Here is a 21742-nt window from a genome sequence, read left to right on the forward strand (position 1 = left end):
GCGCATCCTTTCTTGCCAGAGGCAGGGGTAGAGGTAAGAAGCTGCACCATGCAGCCAGTTCCTAGGAACAAAAGTCCTCCCCTGCTTCCACTAAGTCCACCGCATGACGTTGGGGCTCCACAGGCGGAGCCAGGTGCGGTGTGGGCGTGTCTACGAAACTTCAGCAGCCAGTGGGTTCGCTCACAGGTGGATCTCTGGGCTATACAAATTGTATCTCAGGGATACAAGCTGGAATTCGAAGCGACTCCCTCCCGCCGTTACCTCAAATCAGCCTTGCCAGCTTCCCCCATGGAAAGGGAGGTAGTGCTGGCGGCAATTCACAAGCTGTACCTCCAGCAAGTGATTGTCAGGGTCCCCCTCCTTCAACAGGGAAGGGGTTACTATTCCACAATGTTTGTGGTACCGAAACCGCACGGTTCGGTGAGACCCATTCTGAATTTAAAGATTGCAAGCCTGGAAGAGGGGGATTTTATGGTGTCGCTGGACATCAAAGATGCTTACTTGCATGTCCCCATTTACCCGCCTCACCTGGAGTACCTCAGATTTGTGGTACAGGACTGTCATTACCAATTCCAGACGTTGGCCTGTCCACGGCACCGAGAATATTTACCAAGGTAATGGCCGAAATGATGATACTCCTTCGGCAGAAGGGAGTTATAATTATCCCGTACTTGGACGATCTCCTCATAAAGGTGAGGTCCAGGGAGCAGTTGTTGATCAGCGTAACACTCTCTCAGGATGTGTTACTACAGCACGGCTGGATTCTGAATGTTCCAAAGTCGCAGCTGATTCCTACGACGCGTCTGCTTTTCCTGGGCATGATTCTGGACACAGAACAGAAGAAGGTGTTTCTCCCGGTGGAGAAGGCCCAGGAATTAGCATCTCTGGTCAGGGACCTCCTGAAACCAAAACAGGTATCGGTGCATCACTGCACGCGAGTCCTGGGAAAGATGGTGGCTTCATACGAAGCCATTCCCTTCGGCAGGTTCCATGCAAGGATCTTTCAGTGGGATCTGTTGGACAAGTGGTCCGGATCGCATCTTCAGATGTATCGGCTGATCACCCTGTCCCCAAGGGCCAGGGTGTCTCTTCTGTGGTGGCTGCAGAGTGCTCACCTTCTCGAGGGCCGTAGGTTCGGCATACAGGACTGGGTCCTGGTGACCACGGATGCAAGCCTCCGAGGGTGGGGGGCAGTCACTCAGGGAAGAAACTTCCAAGGGCTGTGGTCAAGTCTGGAGACTTCTCTACACATAAATATACTGGAACTAAGGGCCATTTACAATGCCCTGAGTCAAGCAGAGCCCCTGCTTCAAAACCGGCCAGTGCTGATTCAGTCAGACAACATCATGGCGGTCGCCCATGTAAACCGCCAGGGCGGCACAAGAAGCAGGATGGCAATGGCGGAAGCCACCAAGATTCTTCGATGGGCGGAGAATCACGTGCAAGCACTGTCAGCAGTGTTCATTCCGGGAGTGGACAACTGGGAAGCAGACTTCCTCAGCAGACACGACCTCCACCCGGGAGAGTGGGGACTTCATCAAGAAGTCTTCCAACTGATTGCAAACCGATGGGAACTGCCACAGGTGGACATGATGGCGTCCCGCCTCAACAAAAAGCTAAAAAGATATTGCGCCAGGTCAAGGGACCCTCAGGCGATAGCTGTGGACGCCCTAGTGAAACCGTGGGTGTACCAGTCGGTATATGTGTTTCCTCCTCTTCCTCTCATACCAAAGTACTGAGAATAGTAAGAAAGAGAGGAATAAGAACAATACTCATTGTTCCGGACTGGCCAAGAAGGACTTGGTACCCGGAACTGCAAGAAATGCGCACAGAGGACCCATGGCCTCTGCCTCTCAGACAGGACTTGCTGCAACAAGGGCCCTGTCTGTTCCAAGACTTACCGCGGCTGCGTTTGACGGCATGGCGGTTGAACGCCGGATCCTAGCGGAAAAAGGCATTCCGGATGAGGTTATTCCTACGCTGATAAAGGCTAGGAAAGACGTGACAGCAAAACATTATCACCGTATATGGCGGAAGTATGTTGCTTGGTGTGAGGCCAGGAAGGCCCCTACAGAGGAATTCCAACTGGGTCGTTTCCTGCACTTTCTACAGTCAGGGGTGACTATGGGCCTAAAATTGGGGTCCATAAAGGTCCAGATTTCGGCCCTATCCATTTTCTTTCAAAAAGAACTGGCTTCACTGCCTGAGGTTCAGACATTTGTTAAGGGAGTGCTGCGTGTTCAGCCCCCTTTTGTGCCACCAGTGGCACCCTGGGATCTTAACGTTGTGTTGGATTTCCTGAAATTCCACTGGTTTGAGCCACTTAGGACCGTGGAACTAAAGTATCTCACGTGGAAAGTGGTCATGCTGTTGGCCTTAGCATCGGCTAGGCGTGTGTCGGAATTGGCGGCTTTGTCATGTAAAAGCCCATATCTGATCTTCCATATGCACAGGGCAGAATTGAGGACTTGTCCCCAATTTCTCCCAAAGGTGGTGTCATCGTTTCATTTGAACCAACCTATTGTGGTGCCTGCGGCTACTCGGGACTTGGAGGACTCCAAGTTGCTGGACATAGTCAGGGCTTTGAAAGTATATGTTTCCAGAACGGCTGGAGTCAAGAAGACTGACTCACTGTTTATCTTGCATGCACCCAACAAGCTGGGTGCTCCTGCTTCAAAGCAAACTATTGCTCGCTGGATCTGTAGCACGATTCAGCAGGCTCATTCTGCGGCTGGATTGCCGCATCCAAAATCGGTGAAGGCCCATTCCACAAGGAAGGTGGGCTCTTCTTGGGCGGCTGCCCGAGGGGTCTCGGCTTTACAGCTTTGCCGAGCAGCTACTTGGTCGGGTTCAAACACATTTGCAAAGTTCTACAAGTTTGATACCCTGGCTGAGGAGGACCTTGTGTTTGCTCATTCGGTGCTGCAGAGTCATCCGCACTCTCCCGCCCGTTTGGGAGCTTTGGTATAATCCCCATGGTCCTTACGGAGTTCCCAGCATCCACTAGGACGTCAGAGAAAATAAGAATTTTTTTCACCGGTAATTCTATTTCTCGTAGTCCGTAGTGGATGCTGGGCGCCCGTCCCAAGTGCGGACTTTCTGCAATACGTGTATATAGTTATTGCTTAACTAAGGGTTATTGTTATGAGCCATCCGTTGAGTGAGGCTCAGTTGTTATTCATACTGTTAACTGGGTAAGGTTATCACAAGTTGTACGGTGTGATTGGTGTGGCTTGTATGAGTCTTACCCTGGATTCAAAATTTCCTTTCCTTGTAATGTCAGCTCTTCCGGGCACAGTTTCCCTAACTGAGGTCTGGAGGAGGGGCATAGAGGGTGTGCACTGTACCTAATCTTTTCTTTAGAGTGCCCAGTCTCCTGCGGAGCCCGTCTATTTCCCCATGGTCCTTACGGAGTTCCCAGCATCCACTACGGACTACGAGAAATAGAATTACCGGTGAGTAAATTCTTATTTTTTTATTTCAAAGTGGTGTGATTAATGCAGAAACATTGCTGCAAGACAAAAGTAAGCATACACTTTACTGACAGTGTTAAGGCCCATACACACTAGGTGATATAATAAACGACGTCGCACATTTTGACCCTTCCTGAGCAATATAGTTATATTGTCCAGTGTGTACACTGTAAACAATGCACGGCACCACTAGTCATTAACGACCCTTGGTGTCAGCTGTGAATTGCCACTCAATTTGGACTTATCGTCCAAAGCTGCATGCATGGCCTGGCCACGTGTGTACCCACCTTAAAAAGAGAAAATCTGTGTAACTACAATCTACCTGCTGTGATTGGAAACAATGGCAACAATATATTGTTTCATTATGGTGATGGAAGCACAATTGTTTAGATACACTAATGTATAATTTCTGTTTCAGGCTGTGGCTGACTAGTTATCCCTCCGACAAGTTTCCCGTTAGCATCCTCCAGAACGGCATCAAAATGACCAATGAACCCCCAAAGGGCTTACGGGCAAATTTGCTGCGCTCATACTTGAATGATCCGATATCAGACCCCATTTTCTTCAGCAGCTGCCAGAAGCCTGAGATGTGGCAGAAACTGCTGTTTGGCCTCTGTTTTTTCCATGCTCTCGTTCAGGAAAGAAGAAACTTTGGCCCATTAGGTAAATCTTTGAAAATGTATATCCAGTGCAGACAGCATTAAAGTGGACTCAAAGTGGGGCAGCCATTTTGTGAATTATTATCATAATTACTACTCCTCAAATAGTGCCAACACAGCTCTGACCTAGGTAGTCTCAACCTAGGAGACTCCCTAAGGGGCTATCATGGCTAGTTCTCTGATAAATATTTGTTTAGCCCACAAAATGGCTGCTTCCTTTATATGTAGATAACATGCAACTAGTACACATTGCATAAAAATACATCATTTCTGTTACAGTACTTACACCAATGTAATTAGTCTTGCTTTTTTGTAGTCATTTGTAGTTAACAAAATGTAAACGTTAATGAATAAATTATTTCTAAGTAATATAGTAAGTACTGTTATTGTATAAATGATTTAAGCATAAACCATTACATTATGAGCTTGATTCATGTTTGTAAGCAAAGCAAATTATCATGCAACTGGGCAAAACCATGTTGCACTGCAGGTGGGGCAGATGTAACATCTATAGAGAGAGTTAGATTTGGGTGGGGTGTGTTCAAACTGAAATCTAAATTGCAGTGTAAAAACAAAGCAGCCAATATTTATCATGCACAGAAAACATATAACCCACCCAGATCTAAATGTATCTGTACATGTTACATCTGCCCCAATTGCAATGCAACATGGTTTTGCTCAGTTGCTTGATAATTTGCTTTGCTTACAAATACGAATCAGGCCCTAAACCTTGTATAGGGATCCGTTGAATTTGCAGGATACTGACGCCGGAATCCCGACAGCCAGTAATGCCGCCAGCCAGAATCCCGGCATGGGTGTCCACGACACCCATAGAGTGGGAATAGATCCTGTGGTGAGCCAGCAAGCCTGCGAGGGGACTTTCTGCGCTCACCCCTCTGCCAGCATTCTGGCGGTCGAGGTCTCGCTGTCGGGATATGGATAGCTGGCATCCTGCCCGCCAGTAAATCGGATGTATTCCCTTGTACAATATGCAATGTTAGTTCGCTGATAGTCACAGTTCTGACAGTACAGGGTGATTCAAAAGTCACAGTACACCCTTTTGTCTCAAAAACTGTGCAGGAAATGGGAAAACTGAATACTCCAGTAAGGTATGGGTGAGGTGGGCTATCTTTTAGGGTATGTACTGAACATGGGCGCCATCTTGAAATCGGACATCTTGAATCTAAGTCCGTTTTTTCAAGTGGAAATGTGGCTATGTAACTTGCCAAACAACATCAGAATTTGCTGAAAAGTTTATTGCTGCAAATGGATTTGAAATAGCAGTCATGGTTCAAAAGTTACAACACTTTTTTCGTTGGAATTACAGGCTGAACTGTTCTCCATAAAAGACGGTTATTTAATGTGTGAGCGTTGTGTTCTGCATTGTGGGCTCTTCACGAAGGATGCCAAAACCATTGTTGAGGTTGTCTTGTCAGTAGCACTTTTTGGACAACCACTCCGTGACTTGTCAGCCACAGTCCCAGTTTCTTGGAATTTGGAAATTAGGCACCTGACAATGTTATGTGAATTGGAGGTCTTTCTGGGTGCTGGTTGTTAAAATCTGCAGCTATGACATGGACACTTTGTTCTCCAGACATCAAAATGACCTTAATTCTCTCCTCTTTTGTCAAAGCCATCTTTAGTTACCTGCAACAAAAAAGTGTTGTAACTTTTGAACCACAACTGCTATTTCAAATCTGTTTTCAGCTAATTATGATGTTGTTTGACATGTTACACGACCCCCTTTCCATTTTAAAAAACTGACTTAGATTCAAGATGGCCGATATCAAGATGGCGCCCATGTTCGCCCACCTCACCCATACCTTACTGGAGTATTCAGTTTTCCCATTTCCTGCACAGTTTTTGAAACAAAAGGGTGTACTGCGGCTTATTGAATCACCCTGTAGAATTAGCTTAAACCATGTGATTTACAAGGCACATTTATTGATAAAGATTCATGTTCAAGATACTTGGCAAAATATACAGTATATATATATATATATATATATATAGTCATATGTCCTCAGGTTATATAATGTATAGAAGAAGGAAGAAATACTGCGGCACTCTCAGGACTTGCTAATGTACAATAAATTCCGGTGATGACCACGTAGGTTATCATCTCCGGAATTAGAGTGCTGCGGTAACTCTTTCTACAATATGTCCAATGCACAGTATAAATTTATTTTGAAATCATCATAAAAGTTGAAGTTTCGCCCTGAAGGATCTTTGCCAAGACAGGTCAGCAGAGGTATGTCAGCAGACAAAGGCAGTAGGTCACACCAGCGTCATACTGATGGGAGCTGCAGAAGCTGTATGATCAGTGCTGGTCTGTACAGGCTTCCTGCTACCTGTCATATAATATGACAGGGAACAGCTCAGCAGTGTCAGAAACTTGTACATCTAGTCAGAGGACAGTCACTGTCAGCCAGGACTTCTGAAATCTGGAGCCGGGCACAACAGAGCTTAGATTTTCAGCCTGCCTAGATAGGATATTTCAGATGTCCCTAGGCATTTGCCTGTACTGCATATGCCTAGGGCCGGCTCTGGTTATGTAGATACATATCGTATGCCTAGGACCGGCTCTGGTTATGTCGATACATATCATATGCCTAGGACCGGCTCTGGTTATGTAGATACACATCATATGCCTAGGACCGGCTCTGGTTATGTAGATACATATCATATGCCTAGGACCGGCTCTGGTTATGTAGATACATATCATATGCCTAGGACCGGCTCTGGTTATGTAGATACATATCATATGCCAAGGACCGTCTGTTTATGTAGATACACATCATATGCCTAGGGCTGGCTCTGGTTATGTAGATACACATAATATGCCTAGGACCGGCTCTGGTTATGTAGATATATATCATATGCCTAGGGTTGGCTCTGGTTATGTAGATTCACATCATATGCCTAGGACCGGCTCTGGTTATGTAGATACATATCATATGCCTAGGACCGGCTCTGGTTATGTAGATACACATCATATGCCTAGGACCGGCTCTGGTTATGTAGATACACATCATATGCCTAGGACTGGCTCTGGTTATGTAGATACATATCATATGCCTAGGACCGGCTCTGGTTATGTAGATACATATCATATGCCTAGGACCGGCTCTGATTATGTAGATACACATCATATGCCTAGGACCGGCTCTGGTTATGTAGATACACATCATATGCCTAGGGTTGGCTCTGGTTATGTAGATTCACATCATATGCCTAGGACCGGCTCTGGTTATGTAGATACATATCATATGCCTAGGACCGGCTCTGGTTATGTAGATACATATCATATGCCTAGGACCGGCTCTGGTTATGTAGATACACATCATATGCCTAGGACCGGCTCTGGTTATGTAGATACACATCATATGCCTAGGACCGGCTCTGGTTATGTAGATACACATCATATGCCTAGGACCGGCTCTGATTATGTAGATACACATCATATGCCTAGGACCGGCTCTGGTTATGTAGATACACATCATATGCCTAGGACCGGCTCTGGTTATGTAGATACACATCATATGCCTAGGGTTGGCTCTGGTTATGTAGATACACATCATATGCCTAGGGCTGGCTCTGGTTATGTAGATACACATCTGGTAATGTAGCAATGGATTTGATTTGAGGATGAGCAGTGTTTTACACAAGATACACTGTAATGAGTTTTCAGGTTGGGCAATTTCCTGCAAATACAGAAAATCAGATTTTATTTTCCTGGACAGGATGTTAGAATGTGCATTAAAGGGAGCACATATCCCATTTTGACTGGAGCCTGCAAAGCTTCTCAGCCAGATTACTTGGTGATAGTCTTATATTTAACCTGTAAGGTTATATTATTTTACACTGAATTATGATGATGTCAAAGCTATTGTTTTACCTGATTACATCACTCTTTGCCTATTAATATAGGTGTATGGCTCACACTTTTACTGGATCATTATGATCATTACAGCAGTCACAAGCTGCGGGTTAGTGACTAGAATACTAACTAGGTTTTATAATCACAGCTGTCGCGCTTGTGTTACTTGTAACCCTATCACAGCTTGACAAGAGAGATGTGGACATCACACAGAGCAGCAGGTCACTGCCGCTGTGTGTGAGCTGTCTGGTGTTGGTATGCATATGAGAAGCACACAGTGCTCTTTGTATCATACACATACAGAAAGTAGTGATAACTTGTAAGTATTGGATGGATGAAAGCGTACTGATTTTAGGCAGGTAAAAGCAACTGAGATGTTTTTACACTATAGCTACAGGGGCCTATTTACCAAGAAGGGAAGATCCTGAAAGCCATGTTTCCCCTGTATTAAGTTATTTATTCTATTAGGCGCAGATCCTGTGATAGGCTTTGTGGTGGCCACTCCAGTGATAGCTTCCCAACTGAGCATGGAGAGACCAGTTACCGCATATTTATTACAGACAACGACAGTACCTGTAACATTGGGTGTTCCATTGTTTAAGTACTGTAGGGGAGCTGTATCAAGTCTTGGGTAGAGATAAAGTGGGGAAGCTGCCCTAAGCAACCATCGGATTTAGAATGCTTTACCGGCGGACGGGATGCCTGCTGTCTATATCCCGACAGCAGCATATCGCCCGCCAGTGCTGGCAGCGGGGCGAGCGTTAAGAATCCCCTTGCAGCTTCCTGGCTCACCACAGGATATTTTCCCACGCTATGGGTGTCGGGGACACCCACGAGTGGCAATGGCCCTGCTGTGCCGGGATTCTAGCTGGCGGCATTGCCGGCTGGCAGGATTCCAGCGTCGGTATCCTGACTGCCGGTATCCCGACAGCCGGCAAATTAAGCGCATCCCCAACCATCAGCTTCTAATTGTCATTTCAAAGACTTTTCTAGATAAATGATGGTTAGAGCTGATTGGTTGCTTTGGCCAATTTCTACACTTTGGGGGTAATTCCAAGTTGATCGCAGCAGGAATCTTTTTTAGCAATTGGGCAAAACCATTTGCACTGCAGGGGAGGCAGATATAACATGTGCAGAAAGAGTTAGATTTGGGTGGGTTATTTATTTCTGTGCAGGGTAAATCCTGGCTGCTTTATTTTTACACTGCAAATTAGATTGCAGATTGAACACACCCCACCCAAATCTAACTCTCTCTGCACATGTTATATCTGCCTCCCCTGCAGTGCACTTGGGGGGTCATTCCGAGTTGTTCGCTCGCAAGCTGCTTTTAGCAGCTTTGCACACGCTAAGCCGCCGCCTACTGGGAGTGAATCTTAGCTTATCAAAATTGCGAACAAAAGATTAGCAGAATTGCGAATAGACACTTCTTAGCAGTTTCTGAGTAGCTCCACACTTACTCGGCATCTGCGATCAGTTCAGTCAGTTTCGTTCCTGGTTTGACGTCACAAAAACACCCAGCGTTCGCCCAGACACTCCTCCGTTTCTCCAGCCACTCCCGCGTTTTTCCCAGAAACGGTAGCGTTTTTTCGCACACACCCATAAAACGGCCAGTTTCCGCCCAGAAACACCCACTACCTGTCAATCACATTACGATCACCAGAACGAAGAAAAAACCTCGTAATGCCGTGAGTAAAATACCTAACTGCATAGCAAATTTACTTGGCGCAGTCGCACTGCGGACATTGCGCATGCGCATTAGCGACTAATCGCTCCATTGCGAGAAAAAAATACATAGCGAACAACTCGGAATGACCCCCTTGGTTTTGCCCAATTGCTAACAAAATTCCTGCTGCGATCAACTTGGAATAACCCCCTTTATCTCTTTCCAAGGATTGAAACAGCCCCCCTCCCGATATTAAAATGTTTTTGTTTTGTTTTTGTTTTACAATTGTATTTATTTATTTTTCTCCATTTATATTATTTTTCTTTTTGATTGATTCTTCAGCTGGAAGGCCAGGACTGTGTTATTGTGGGCCCACAGTGAGCGCATATAGGAAATCTATTTTTGGTGCTATTTGATGAACAGACCCCGCAGTATTTCTGTGCGCTTAGATTAAGGACTTCCATACAAACTTGTATTTAACATTTTGCATGTAAATGTGATTTCCATTTTCCTCTCTCCATACTGCGACAGGCTGGAATATTCCATATGAATTTAATGAGTCTGACCTGAGAATCAGCATGCGCCAGACACAGATGTTCCTCAATGAGTATGAGATGGTTCCGTTTGAGGCTCTCACATATCTTACAGGTAATGCACAAAACATGGACATTTACCGAGCGCTCGTCAGACTACTAAAAAATCTGTTCCTTGACGTTATTATATTGTTGTAGTTTTCTCCTTTTACGGTAACAGAATAGTTGCCAAATCAGTATACTTGGTTGAAGTTCAGTTTTGTTCCTATTTTGAAATACTGTATGTCTACACACACTGATTCCAAATGAGTATATTGGAGCCTATTTAATTATATGGGGGTAATTCCAAGTTGATCGCAGCAGGAATTTAGTTAGCAATTGGGCAAATCCATGTGCACTGCAGGGGAGGCAGATATAACATGTGCAGAGAGAGTTAGATTTGGGTGGGTTATTTTATTTCTGTGCAGGGTAATACTGGCTGCTTTATTTTTACACTGCAAATTAGATTGCAGGTTGAACACACCCCACCCAAATCTAACTCTCTCTGCACATGTTAAATCTGCCTCCCCTGCAGTGCACATGGTTTTGCCCAATTGCTAACTAAATTCCTGCTGCGATCAACTTGGAATTACCCCCATGGTGCAATGAATAATAAGGTGCTGTTACATATAGCAGCCAAATAGGCAGTTAATGGATGAAGCCTTTGGCTTCTCGGACTTGTGTGTACACACGGTGAGATTTTTTCTTGAGATTTTGACTATATAGTCAAAATCGCAAGAAAAGTTAGTGCAAATCGCAAGGTGAAAGTCACCTTGCGATCCCGATGCGCGGCCCCGCCAGGTCGGCATCGCAAGAAAAGATAGACTGTGCAGGCAAGTCAATCCTTGCTAGATCGGTGTACTATCTAGTTCTTCTCACATGTCAATGACATCTCACATAAGCCAAAATCTCACATAAGCCAAAATCGTAAGCACACATAGTCCATATCTCAAGAAAAGTTAGTCAAAATCTGTCCTATCTGGGCTCCGGGGAGTTCAAGGGAAATCGCAAGTAAAAATCGAACATAGCAAGGATCTCACCGTGTGTACACGCCCTAAAGGGGGGTACTCACGGGAGAGATGTGTGCTGAGCGATCTTAACAGACTGCTCAGCACACATCTCTCACCCCGCTCAGCACAGCGTGATGTGCTGAGCGAGGGGGAAAGCCGACGGGGGGGCCGCTCACTTCACACAACGGTGAAGTGAGCGACCTGCTAGATTGAGCCTGCATGCAGCTCAATCAGGCATCGGCGATAGCGATACGCGGGGCCGCGCATAGCTATCGCTGGAGGGCATACACACGGCAGATCCGTGCTTAAAATCTAAGCAATCTAGCAAGATTGCTTAGATTTTAAGCACGGATCTCTCCGTGTGTACCCCCCTTAAGGTTAGTCATTGGATTAGCATTACGTTAAGTTAAAGCTAGCAGAGGTTTATATTTTGTAGTTTATATATACATATAAAGCAGGGTCGTGCGGTGAGCTAAATGGCTCAGGAGGCACTGGCTAGCACCAGAGCCAGATTTACACACAATACATGAGCCAAAAGGTACATGTGGGCATTATACACAGGTACAGCCGTATAAACTCCAGGAAATGTTGTGAGTTTTGATCAGAGATAGGAGTGCCTCACCTGCCACAGACTTTTTACTCCGGAGTTTTGGCTGTAAAAATTATTAGAATAATACAAAGAAGATATTTCAAATATCCTTTGTATTTTTCATATACTTTATACAGTAAAAACTCTGGCACAAACGTAAGTATGACAGGAAAGACTCTCCCTACCTGCCTCACCCCACCACACGTCACTGATATATGGTAAAGGCTTGGATAAGATCTAGCAATGTGTAATTATTGTTATAAACTGTCTTGATTGCTGCAGACAGTTCCTCATGGCTTTCAGGGCAAACAGAGACAAGCAGGGGAGCAAAGAGGAGGACTTGCTGGTGGACATCTTCTAGAATATATTCTGATCTATTCATTATATTAAGTGTGCTCGTAAACAAATGACATGAACAAATTCCTCAATTTTGTTATATACTTTTCTCTTTTCAATATTCCTTTTTTTTCTGTACAAGTGCATCTAAAGTATATTATACATAATAAGTATACATGATTCAAAAACACTGGGATCCCCACCTCTAACCATGTCATAAGCAGCAGGCTTACACTTACCGCCGCTGTGTTGGATTCTCCCACTTCTGGAATAGCCTTGAAGATCATCAAAGGCAATTGGCAGCTGTGCTGTTATATGTATGTGCCACGACCAGGGCCAGCAACAGAATCTTGGAGCACGGTACACTGATATCACTGGGACCCCCAGATATATACAGTATATATACATAAAAAAGTCCACTGACCCTACCTACTGTACAGAGTCGGCATGAAAAAGCAGCGTCACTCCAAGCCTTAGTTCATTATTTATAGAAGTGAAGACATGAACATGAACACACAAGTAGCCACTGTATGCAGTGACTTGCAAGCTGGACCCTATATGCAATAATACCACTTTTCTGTACCCAGATATATTACTTTATATTACTTTAAACATCCTCTTACCATCTCAGTAAAGATAGGTCCTTCCCCTGGATCAGTGTAGATCTTGAAAGTCACTGCATACAGCGGCTACTTGCTGTGCCCGGCGGGTGGCAATATTCCTTCTGGACTGCTCAGCTCTTCGGCAGTGACGGCAGGAGGAGCAGACAGCAGAGAGCCAGCGCATGTCATGCGTAGGATGTCGCAAAGTCGGCAACGCACTATGAACCACCAGGACTAGACCAAGTGATGGGGTAATGTGGGGGAGGGACAGGTGCGTCTGCCAATTATTTATTTATTCATTTGCAGATGGCTGGAAGTTTAAAAAGCATTATTATGCTCTGCTTATATGATTTCTTGTGCCCCTGATCCTTGGCATGGGTGTCCCCTTTAACCCCCCCTGTCGTTGGGCCTGGCCACAACGGTGGGATTCCTGATGGAGGAACATAATATGTTGGGGGCAAAGCAAGACATACAAACAGATCTGTCGAAAAGTCTATAAAATACAATAAGCAATACTGCCAAAAATATTGTTATTAATGGGGAAGGTGTCCCTCATGCCTTTTAAATGAGGAACATTTATCTAGCAGTAGAAGTGGGGAGGTGAACGCCTCCTAGAAAAATATATCGGTTCTTAATCTGGTATTTAAGTCTCTGGGGACTATGAAGGTGATGTTATGTTTTCTGAAAATCATTGTTACTGGACACAGAAGTCTTTCCTATTCTTTAGTGTGCATAGACAATTACATTTTACAACTGGAGTAAAAACAAAATAATCTATCTATCTATCTATATATCTATCTATCTATATCTATCTATCTATCTATCTATCTATATATATATATATGTGGAGGTATGGGAGAAGAACAAGCGCCATATGGTGTAGTAATTCAGATAAATGGCAATTTAAGAACACGTAAATGTACTGTAAGTACCGGATATAGTCTTGGAATCAGGCCTATCGGTCTCTCTTTTCTCAGTTGCTGTTCCCCACCTATATGTCAGGAGACAAAGATCATCGCCATATAGTGTAGTACCTTTTTAAATATCTTGGGGTACCCTCCCCTATATGTCATGCATACCAAATCAATATTTCAATCAAGCATATAGGATAAACTTATATCCAGATGGCTCAAGCAGGTCCTGTATGGTGTACTTGTTCATTCAATTTCAATCTACTGCCTTGTATAGTGATACAAAGTTTTTTAATAAACCAAATAAAACATAGTGCATACATAAATAAAATATAAAAGTCTTAGCTCAATGATACAGGCAGTAGGTAGGTAGGTCAGTCTCTCAACGCGTTTCGCCTTTTGGGCTTGATCAGGAGAAATTCCAAGACTATATCCGGTACTTACAGTACATTTACGTGTTCTTAAATTGCCATTTATCTGAATTACTACACCATATGGCGCTTGTTCTTCTCCCATACCTCCACAGAATCGCATGACTGAACTTACCCAGGTCATTTCTTGAAGAACTGAGCTGCCACCAAAGAAGTTTGGAAGGTGTCTGTAGAGTACGGAGTATTTGCTAGACGGCTAGAGATACGGACCCAATACGACTAATTAAGTCTCAGCATATTGACATTCGGCGACTCCTTCTTTGGAAGGAACTTTCGAACGTTGGATAAGCGCACTGATCTATAAAAACACTTTCTGCATATATATATATATATATATATATATATATATATACAGATGGTGCTACGCTAGTCGTGGCTCCGTTTGACTAGGCAGCCACACCTAGCGCCAGGAGCATCTCCACTGGCCACCGTGCAACGGAGACGCGCCCTATTCACTTGAATGGTGAGCATCTCCAACCAGGCGTGGGCTAACCCTTGATGATCTCTATCCAAGATAAGATATACACATATCTTTTATCTATATCTATGTGCTTTTATTCTAATACTTTTTATATCTTGAATTTATTTATTTATTTATTTATTGTTTTTGTGTTCCTATGAAACCAATTATTTTGGTATATGTCAGATGTGAGTATTTTTAGAAACATTTTTTTCTTTTTTATTGGCTCCTGTGATTATAATAAATTGTATATATATTCTTTATACACTGGGTACTATTCTTTTAAATAGCTGTATAAACACCGTTGGTCGCTTAGAACCCCTCAACATTTTTATATATATATATATATATATATATATATATATATATATATATAGGACATGATTTGGAAAGGCACATACCTGTCTATATAAGATCCCATACTTGACAGATGAGCGCGGCTCCATCTGTATATATATAAACCAGAGGGCGCTATAGAGATGAAATGATTAAAATCTGTGATAAAATCAGTGGGTCGTCTTTATATAATCTACAAGTTTATTCCGCTAGGATCCCCCAAGGTGTACAATTGTAGAAGCTGATATATCCGGGATGTTCCTGAAAATACCCTCTCACCAAAGATCACCCGACAAGAAAATGGCCCTATGGGCGATCAGTAAATATCTGGCAAAAGTCATTCCACTTAGAGATCAGACATATGTTTGGAGGGCACTTTCACACTGTTCAAATTTACTCCTTGAATCCAGTCCATTGTTTGAGATCCACTTATCTACTGGATGTGAATTCCCATTTCTGTGTGATCTTGCAACCGGCCATATTTCCTATTTGGGATTATTGCTATGAATGACCTATGATCGATTTCCGGTACATGAATTACGACATTGCATTATAATTTTGGATTTTTTGAAGATTTCTTACACCTGAAGAAGTACATTTTTGGACGAAATGCGTAGGATTTCTGACACTGTGTCCATTCACTAAGTGGGAAGATTCTGACAATTGAATTCACACCCATAAGGGTGGTGGCTGGAATATAACATCACCTCAACTGTATAGTGATTGTGGATGCTTTGTCACCTGTTCACTGTAAGCAATTTTTAGGAATTATGTATTGTAAAGTAAAGTAAAAAAAAAAAAAAAAGCCAATTATTTACTGAATGGCCATTGGGCCTTTTTCTTGTCAGGTGATATTTGGTGAGAGGGTATTTTTAGGAACATCCCAGGTATATCAGCCTCTACAATTCTACACCTTGGGGATCCTAGTGTAAAGGACTTGTAGACACAGTAAAGACGACCCACTTATCTTAGTGTCCTCTGGTTTTTGTATTTGTGTATTGTTGTCTGATCCTTACTAACAGGGGCTTAACTGAGAGGTGTTTTACATCTGTTTTTCTAGTGCAAGATAAAGGCATTGTTTTCTTTATATATAAATTCTTCCAGAACAGATCCAAATAGGTATGAATTGCTAGTTGGAGAATTTCAATGGCACTTATTGTCCGGGATCCTAAGACAAGAAACCCCTCACCAAAAAATCACCTAAACAGATGGCCAAAAGGCCAGTTAGTAGCAATTTGTGGTTTAATCACATATATTTTAGACATACAAAATATGTAAAATTATACAAAGATAAAATACACAAATCAATGAGAGTAGTCCAGAATATGGTGATGGTAATATGGATCCTCCCTCACCTTAGCAAGGTGTGAGCTCAAGAAGGGAGAATCCTCACAGACTGGATCGGTAACTCATGACTGACAGACCCTACGCATTTTGTCTAATCAACTTCATCAAGGGTAACAATCATAAAAACAGGACCAGATATACAAGCTGGAATTATAGATACAACTGGTCTGTAACAACCTGAATAAATCTTATAATCTCAACAGGGAGACATCTTATTGAGACTCAATCAATTTAATGAAGCCCATCAGTTATCATAATGGAAAATGTGTATTTAAAAATTGTTCTTAGAAGCACTTGAATAAATTGAGAATACTCCTATATCCAGGAAGGTTCAAACAGAACTTGCAAAAAGTCTCCTGAGTATATGGCCAGAACTAGAACCACTTATGGTAATGAACCCTCCACAATAGAATCTCACACATGGATCAAAGTGCTTGTGTGGCAAACACACAAGTGGAGAATTCAGAGTATACTGTATATCAATAGGGTCAATCAAGCAGAAGAAGCGGCACTCAGAGTCTTCATTCAATTTCAATCTACTGCCTTGTATAGTGATACAAAGTTTTTTAATAAACCAAATAAAACATAGTGCATACATAAATAAAATATAAAAGTCTTAGCTCAATGATACAGGCAGTAGGTAGGTAGGTCAGTCTCTCAACGCGTTTCGCCTTTTGGGCTTGATCAGGAGAAATTCCAAGACTATATCCGGTACTTACAGTACATTTACGTGTTCTTAAATTGCCATTTATCTGAATTACTACACCATATGGCGCTTGTTCTTCTCCCATACCTCCACAGAATCGCATGACTGAACTTACCCAGGTCATTTCTTGAAGAACTGAGCTGCCACCAAAGAAGTTTGGAAGGTGTCTGTAGAGTACGGAGTATTTGCTAGACGGCTAGAGATACGGACCCAATACGACTAATTAAGTCTCAGCATATTGACATTCGGCGACTCCTTCTTTGGAAGGAACTTTCGAACGTTGGATAAGCGCACTGATCTATAAAAACACTTTCTGCATATATATATATATATATATATATATACAGATGGTGCTACGTTAGTCGTGGCTCCGTTTGACTAGGCAGCCACACCTAGCGCCAGGAGCATCTCCACTGGCCACCGTGCAACGGAGACGCGCCCTATTCACTTGAATGGTGAGCATCTCCAACCAGGCGTGGGCTAACCCTTGATGATCTCTATCCAAGATAAGATATACACATATCTTTTATCTATATCTATGTGCTTTTATTCTAATACTTTTTATATCTTGAATTTATTTATTTATTTATTTATTGTTTTTGTGTTCCTATGAAACCAATTATTTTGGTATATGTCAGATGTGAGTATTTTTAGAAACATTTTTTTCTTTTTTATTGGCTCCTGTGATTATAATAAATTGTATATATATTCTTTATACACTGGGTACTATTCTCTTAAATAGCTGTATAAACACCGTTGGTCGCTTAGAACCCCTCAACATTTATATATATATATATATATATATATATATATATATATATATATATATATAGGACATGATTTGGAAAGGCACATACCTGTCTATATAAGATCCCATACTTGACAGATGAGCGCGGCTCCATCTGTATATATATAAACCAGAGGGCGCTATAGAGATGAAATTATTAAAATCTGTGATAAAATCAGTGGGTCGTCTTTATATAATCTACAAGTTTATTCCGCTAGGATCCCCCAAGGTGTACAATTGTAGAAGCTGATATATCCGGGATGTTCCTGAAAATACCCTCTCACCAAAGATCACCCGACAAGAAAATGGCCCTATGGGCGATCAGTAAATATCTGGCAAAAGTCATTCCACTTAGAGATCAGACATATGTTTGGAGGGCACTTTCACACTGTTCAAATTTACTCCTTGAATCCAGTCCATTGTTTGAGATCCACTTATCTACTGGATGTGAATTCCCATTTCTGTGTGATCTTGCAACCGGCCATATTTCCTATTTGGGATTATTGCTATGAATGACCTATGATCGATTTCCGGTACATGAATTACGACATTGCATTATAATTTTGGATTTTTATATCTCTGGAGAGATCTGAAAATGGCTGCGCACCGACGCTTTCTATCCAACCTGATGTAGCTTGAGAGGTGGTGCAAAGAGGAATGAGCCTACACTTGCCTAACACACTTTCTTAACTCACACAGCTTACTGGACCCACGTCAGTCAGGATTTCGTTTCCTACACTTCACAGAGACAGCACTGACTAAGGTAGTGAATGATCTAGTAACTGCTAAATCTAAGGGCCATTACTCACTACTTCTGTCCTTGATCTCTCTGCTGCTTTTGACACTGTTGACCACTCCCTTCTCATACAAACACTACAATCCCTAGATCTTCAGGACACAGCCCTTTATTGGTTCTCACCCTACTTATCTAATCGCTCCTTCAGTGTTCGTTTCTCTGATTCCATCTCCTCTTTGCTACCTCTCTCAGTTGGAGTACCGCAAGGCTCAGTGTTAGGTCCTCTGCTTTTCTCTATCTATACCACATATTTTGGCAAACTAATCAGCTCTTTGGATTTCAGTATCATCTGTATGCAGAGATCTACCTATCCTCCCCAGATTTGTCATCTGTATTGGGCCTTGTCACTGAATGCCTTTCTGCCATTTCATCTTGGATGACATCTCGTCACCTCAAACTTAATATTTTTCGAAAATAGAATTAATTATATTTCCACCTGCCAATAGTAGTTACCAACCTGATATCTCTATCACTGTTGATAACTCAGTAATCATCCCTACCCCACAAGCTGGCTGCCTAGGTGTCATTCTTGACTCTGAACTGTCCTTTGTTACATACATCTAAGAAACATATCCAAGATACGATCATATCTTACACAAGACACAGCAAAAACTCTAACCCATGCTCTCATTATCTCCCGCATTGATTATTGTAATAGTCTCCTGGCTGGTCTTCCCAAACATAAACTCTCACCACTACAATCCATTTTGAATGCAGCTGCGTGGCTAATCTTCCTCGCTAGATGTTCATCGTCTGCAGATCCGCTCTGTCAGTCCCTCCATTGGTCACCGGTATTCTATCATATTAAATATAAAATATTTTTACTTACATAAAAGGCTATTAAACAAACTGCACCAACATACATCTCTTTACTCATCTCAAAATATCTCCCTACCCGACCTCTCTGCTCTGCACAAGATCTGTCTCTCTCATCCACATGTATTACTTGTTCCCACTCAAAATTATAGCACTTTGGCCCTCATTCCGAGTTGTTCGCTCGCTAGCTGCTTCTAGCAGCATTGCACACGCTAGGCCGCCGCCCTCTGGGAGTGTATCTTAGTTTAGCAGAATGGCGAACGAAAGATTAGCAAATCTGCTACTAAATAATTCTTTGCAGTTTCTGAGTAGCTCCAGACCTACTCCTAGATTGCGATCACCACAGTCCGTTTAGTTCCTGCTTTGACGTCACAAACACACCCTGCGTTCTGCCAGCCACTCCCCCGTTTCTCCAGACACTCCCGCGTTTTCCCCTGACACGCCTGCGTTTTTTAGCACACTCCCGGAAAAAGCTCAGTTACCACCCAGAAACGCCCCTTTCCTGCCAATCACTCACCGATCAGCAGAGCAACTGAAAAGCGCTGCAGAATCCACAGCAAATCTGCTAAGTTTTTAGTTAAATAACTAAACGCATGCGCCCTGCGTGCCTTGCGCATGCGCAATTAGCAACAAATTGCAGCATAGCGAAAATCGACAACGAGCGAACAACTTGGAATGACCCCCTTTATCCGTGCTTTTCCCTCTCTGTGGAATGCCCTCCCTCGCACAATAAGACTCACCTCTAGTCTCCAAACCTTTAAACGTTCCCTGAAAACTCACCTCTTCAGCCAAGCCTGTCAAATTCCAGACCCACCCACATAACCTTCAATTCTTCCCTATCCAAATCCTCTCTGTACAGTACACATAACCTCACATATTTTGTCTTTCGTTACTCTCACACCCTCCTGACCCTAGGCCAACATTGCTGGGTGATCATATCATACAACCCATTAAGAAGAACCTAGCAATTTGGTGGACCATTATGCCATGCCTATTTCCCTATAGATTGTAAGCTTGCGAGTAGGGTCGTCCTACCTCTATGTCTGTATGTTTTACCCAGTTTGTTCTATTACTGTTGTTCCAATTGAAAAGTGCAATAACTGCCCAAAGATAGGTGTGCCAAGCTTGTGGCATCATATTGAAAAAGACTTGAGGCTATAATTCAGGGGTGGGCAATTATTTCAGCTGAGGGGCCACTTGACATTTCCTGTCAGTATCCGAGGGCCACACACAAAATAGCAGCTCCCCCCACTTGCCAAAAATATAGGGACGTGGCTTCATGTGGAAGGAGTGTGGACAAAAAATAATACAGATTCGTATTAGGCTGCACAATAGTCTCCATTATTCAAATTGCGCCACTTACACACATTACAGCAGGTAGAGCTCCCTTTTACACAATACGGAAGGTAGAGCCCCCTTTTACACATTAACATTTTATTTAGGATAATTATTGCGCAGCAAGCAAATTATCCAGTGTCGTATGGCCCCTGGGGAAAGGCGTGACACAGTGACAGAACACGAGGGGTCACAGATAAGAGTCGGCACCCACACAGTCCAGTCTCCGGGGGCAGCCAGCATCTTCGGGGAAGCTGGTCATGCCCCCGGAGCGAAAGAGAAAAGACCCACCAGGCCACACACCCTTTTAAATTAAGCCACACCCCCTTTGGGGCACCACACGGCTTGAGCGGGTGGGGGGGGGTGGTAATAGTACAGAGTGCGCTCCGGGTGTCACCACACCCGGTGACGCCTCTGGGCGACAAGGTGACAGAACACGGTGGGGTTGACAGTGACAGAACACCATGGGGGTGATACGGTGACAGAACACGGGGGGGGTGACACAGTGACAGAACATGGGGGGGTGACACAGTGACAGAACACGGTGGGGGTGACACGGTGACAGCACACGGGGGGTGACAGTGACAGAACACGGGGGGGTGACACAGTGACAGAACACGGGGGTGACAGTGACAGAACACCATGGGGGTGACACGGTGACAGAACACGGGGGGTGTGACACAGTGACAGAACACGGGGGGGGGGGTGACACAGTGACAGAACACGGGGGGGTGACAGTGACAGAACACGGGGGGGTGACATAGTGACAGAACACGGGGGGGGGGGGTGACACGGTGACAGCACACGGGGGGTGACAGTGACAGAACACGGGGGGGGTGACACAGTGACAGAACACGGGGGTGACAGTGACAGAACACCTTGGGGGTGACACGGTGACAGAACACGGGGGTGTGACACAGTGACAGAACACGGGGGGGGTGACACAGTGACAGAACTTGGGGGGGTGACAGTGACAGAACACGGGGGGGTGACATAGTGACAGAACACGGTGGGGGTGACACAGTGACAGAAC

General features: G+C 43.7%; 1 protein-coding gene across 2 annotated transcripts in view; it reads left to right on the top strand.

Annotated features, from left to right (window-relative positions):
* DNAH3 (dynein axonemal heavy chain 3) overlaps positions 1 to 21742 on the top strand; it is a 952415-nt gene that overhangs the window by 870050 nt on the left and 60623 nt on the right. For both annotated transcript variants that reach the window (XM_063934423.1, XM_063934424.1), the window contains 2 exons: positions 3892 to 4136; positions 10207 to 10323. In XM_063934423.1, coding sequence (XP_063790493.1) covers positions 3892 to 4136; positions 10207 to 10323 — 362 coding nt within the window. The remainder of the gene's footprint in view (positions 1 to 3891; positions 4137 to 10206; positions 10324 to 21742) is intronic.

The sequence above is a fragment of the Pseudophryne corroboree genome, chromosome 7 (assembly GCF_028390025.1).
Source record: "Pseudophryne corroboree isolate aPseCor3 chromosome 7, aPseCor3.hap2, whole genome shotgun sequence".
Taxonomy (NCBI): domain Eukaryota; kingdom Metazoa; phylum Chordata; class Amphibia; order Anura; family Myobatrachidae; genus Pseudophryne; species Pseudophryne corroboree.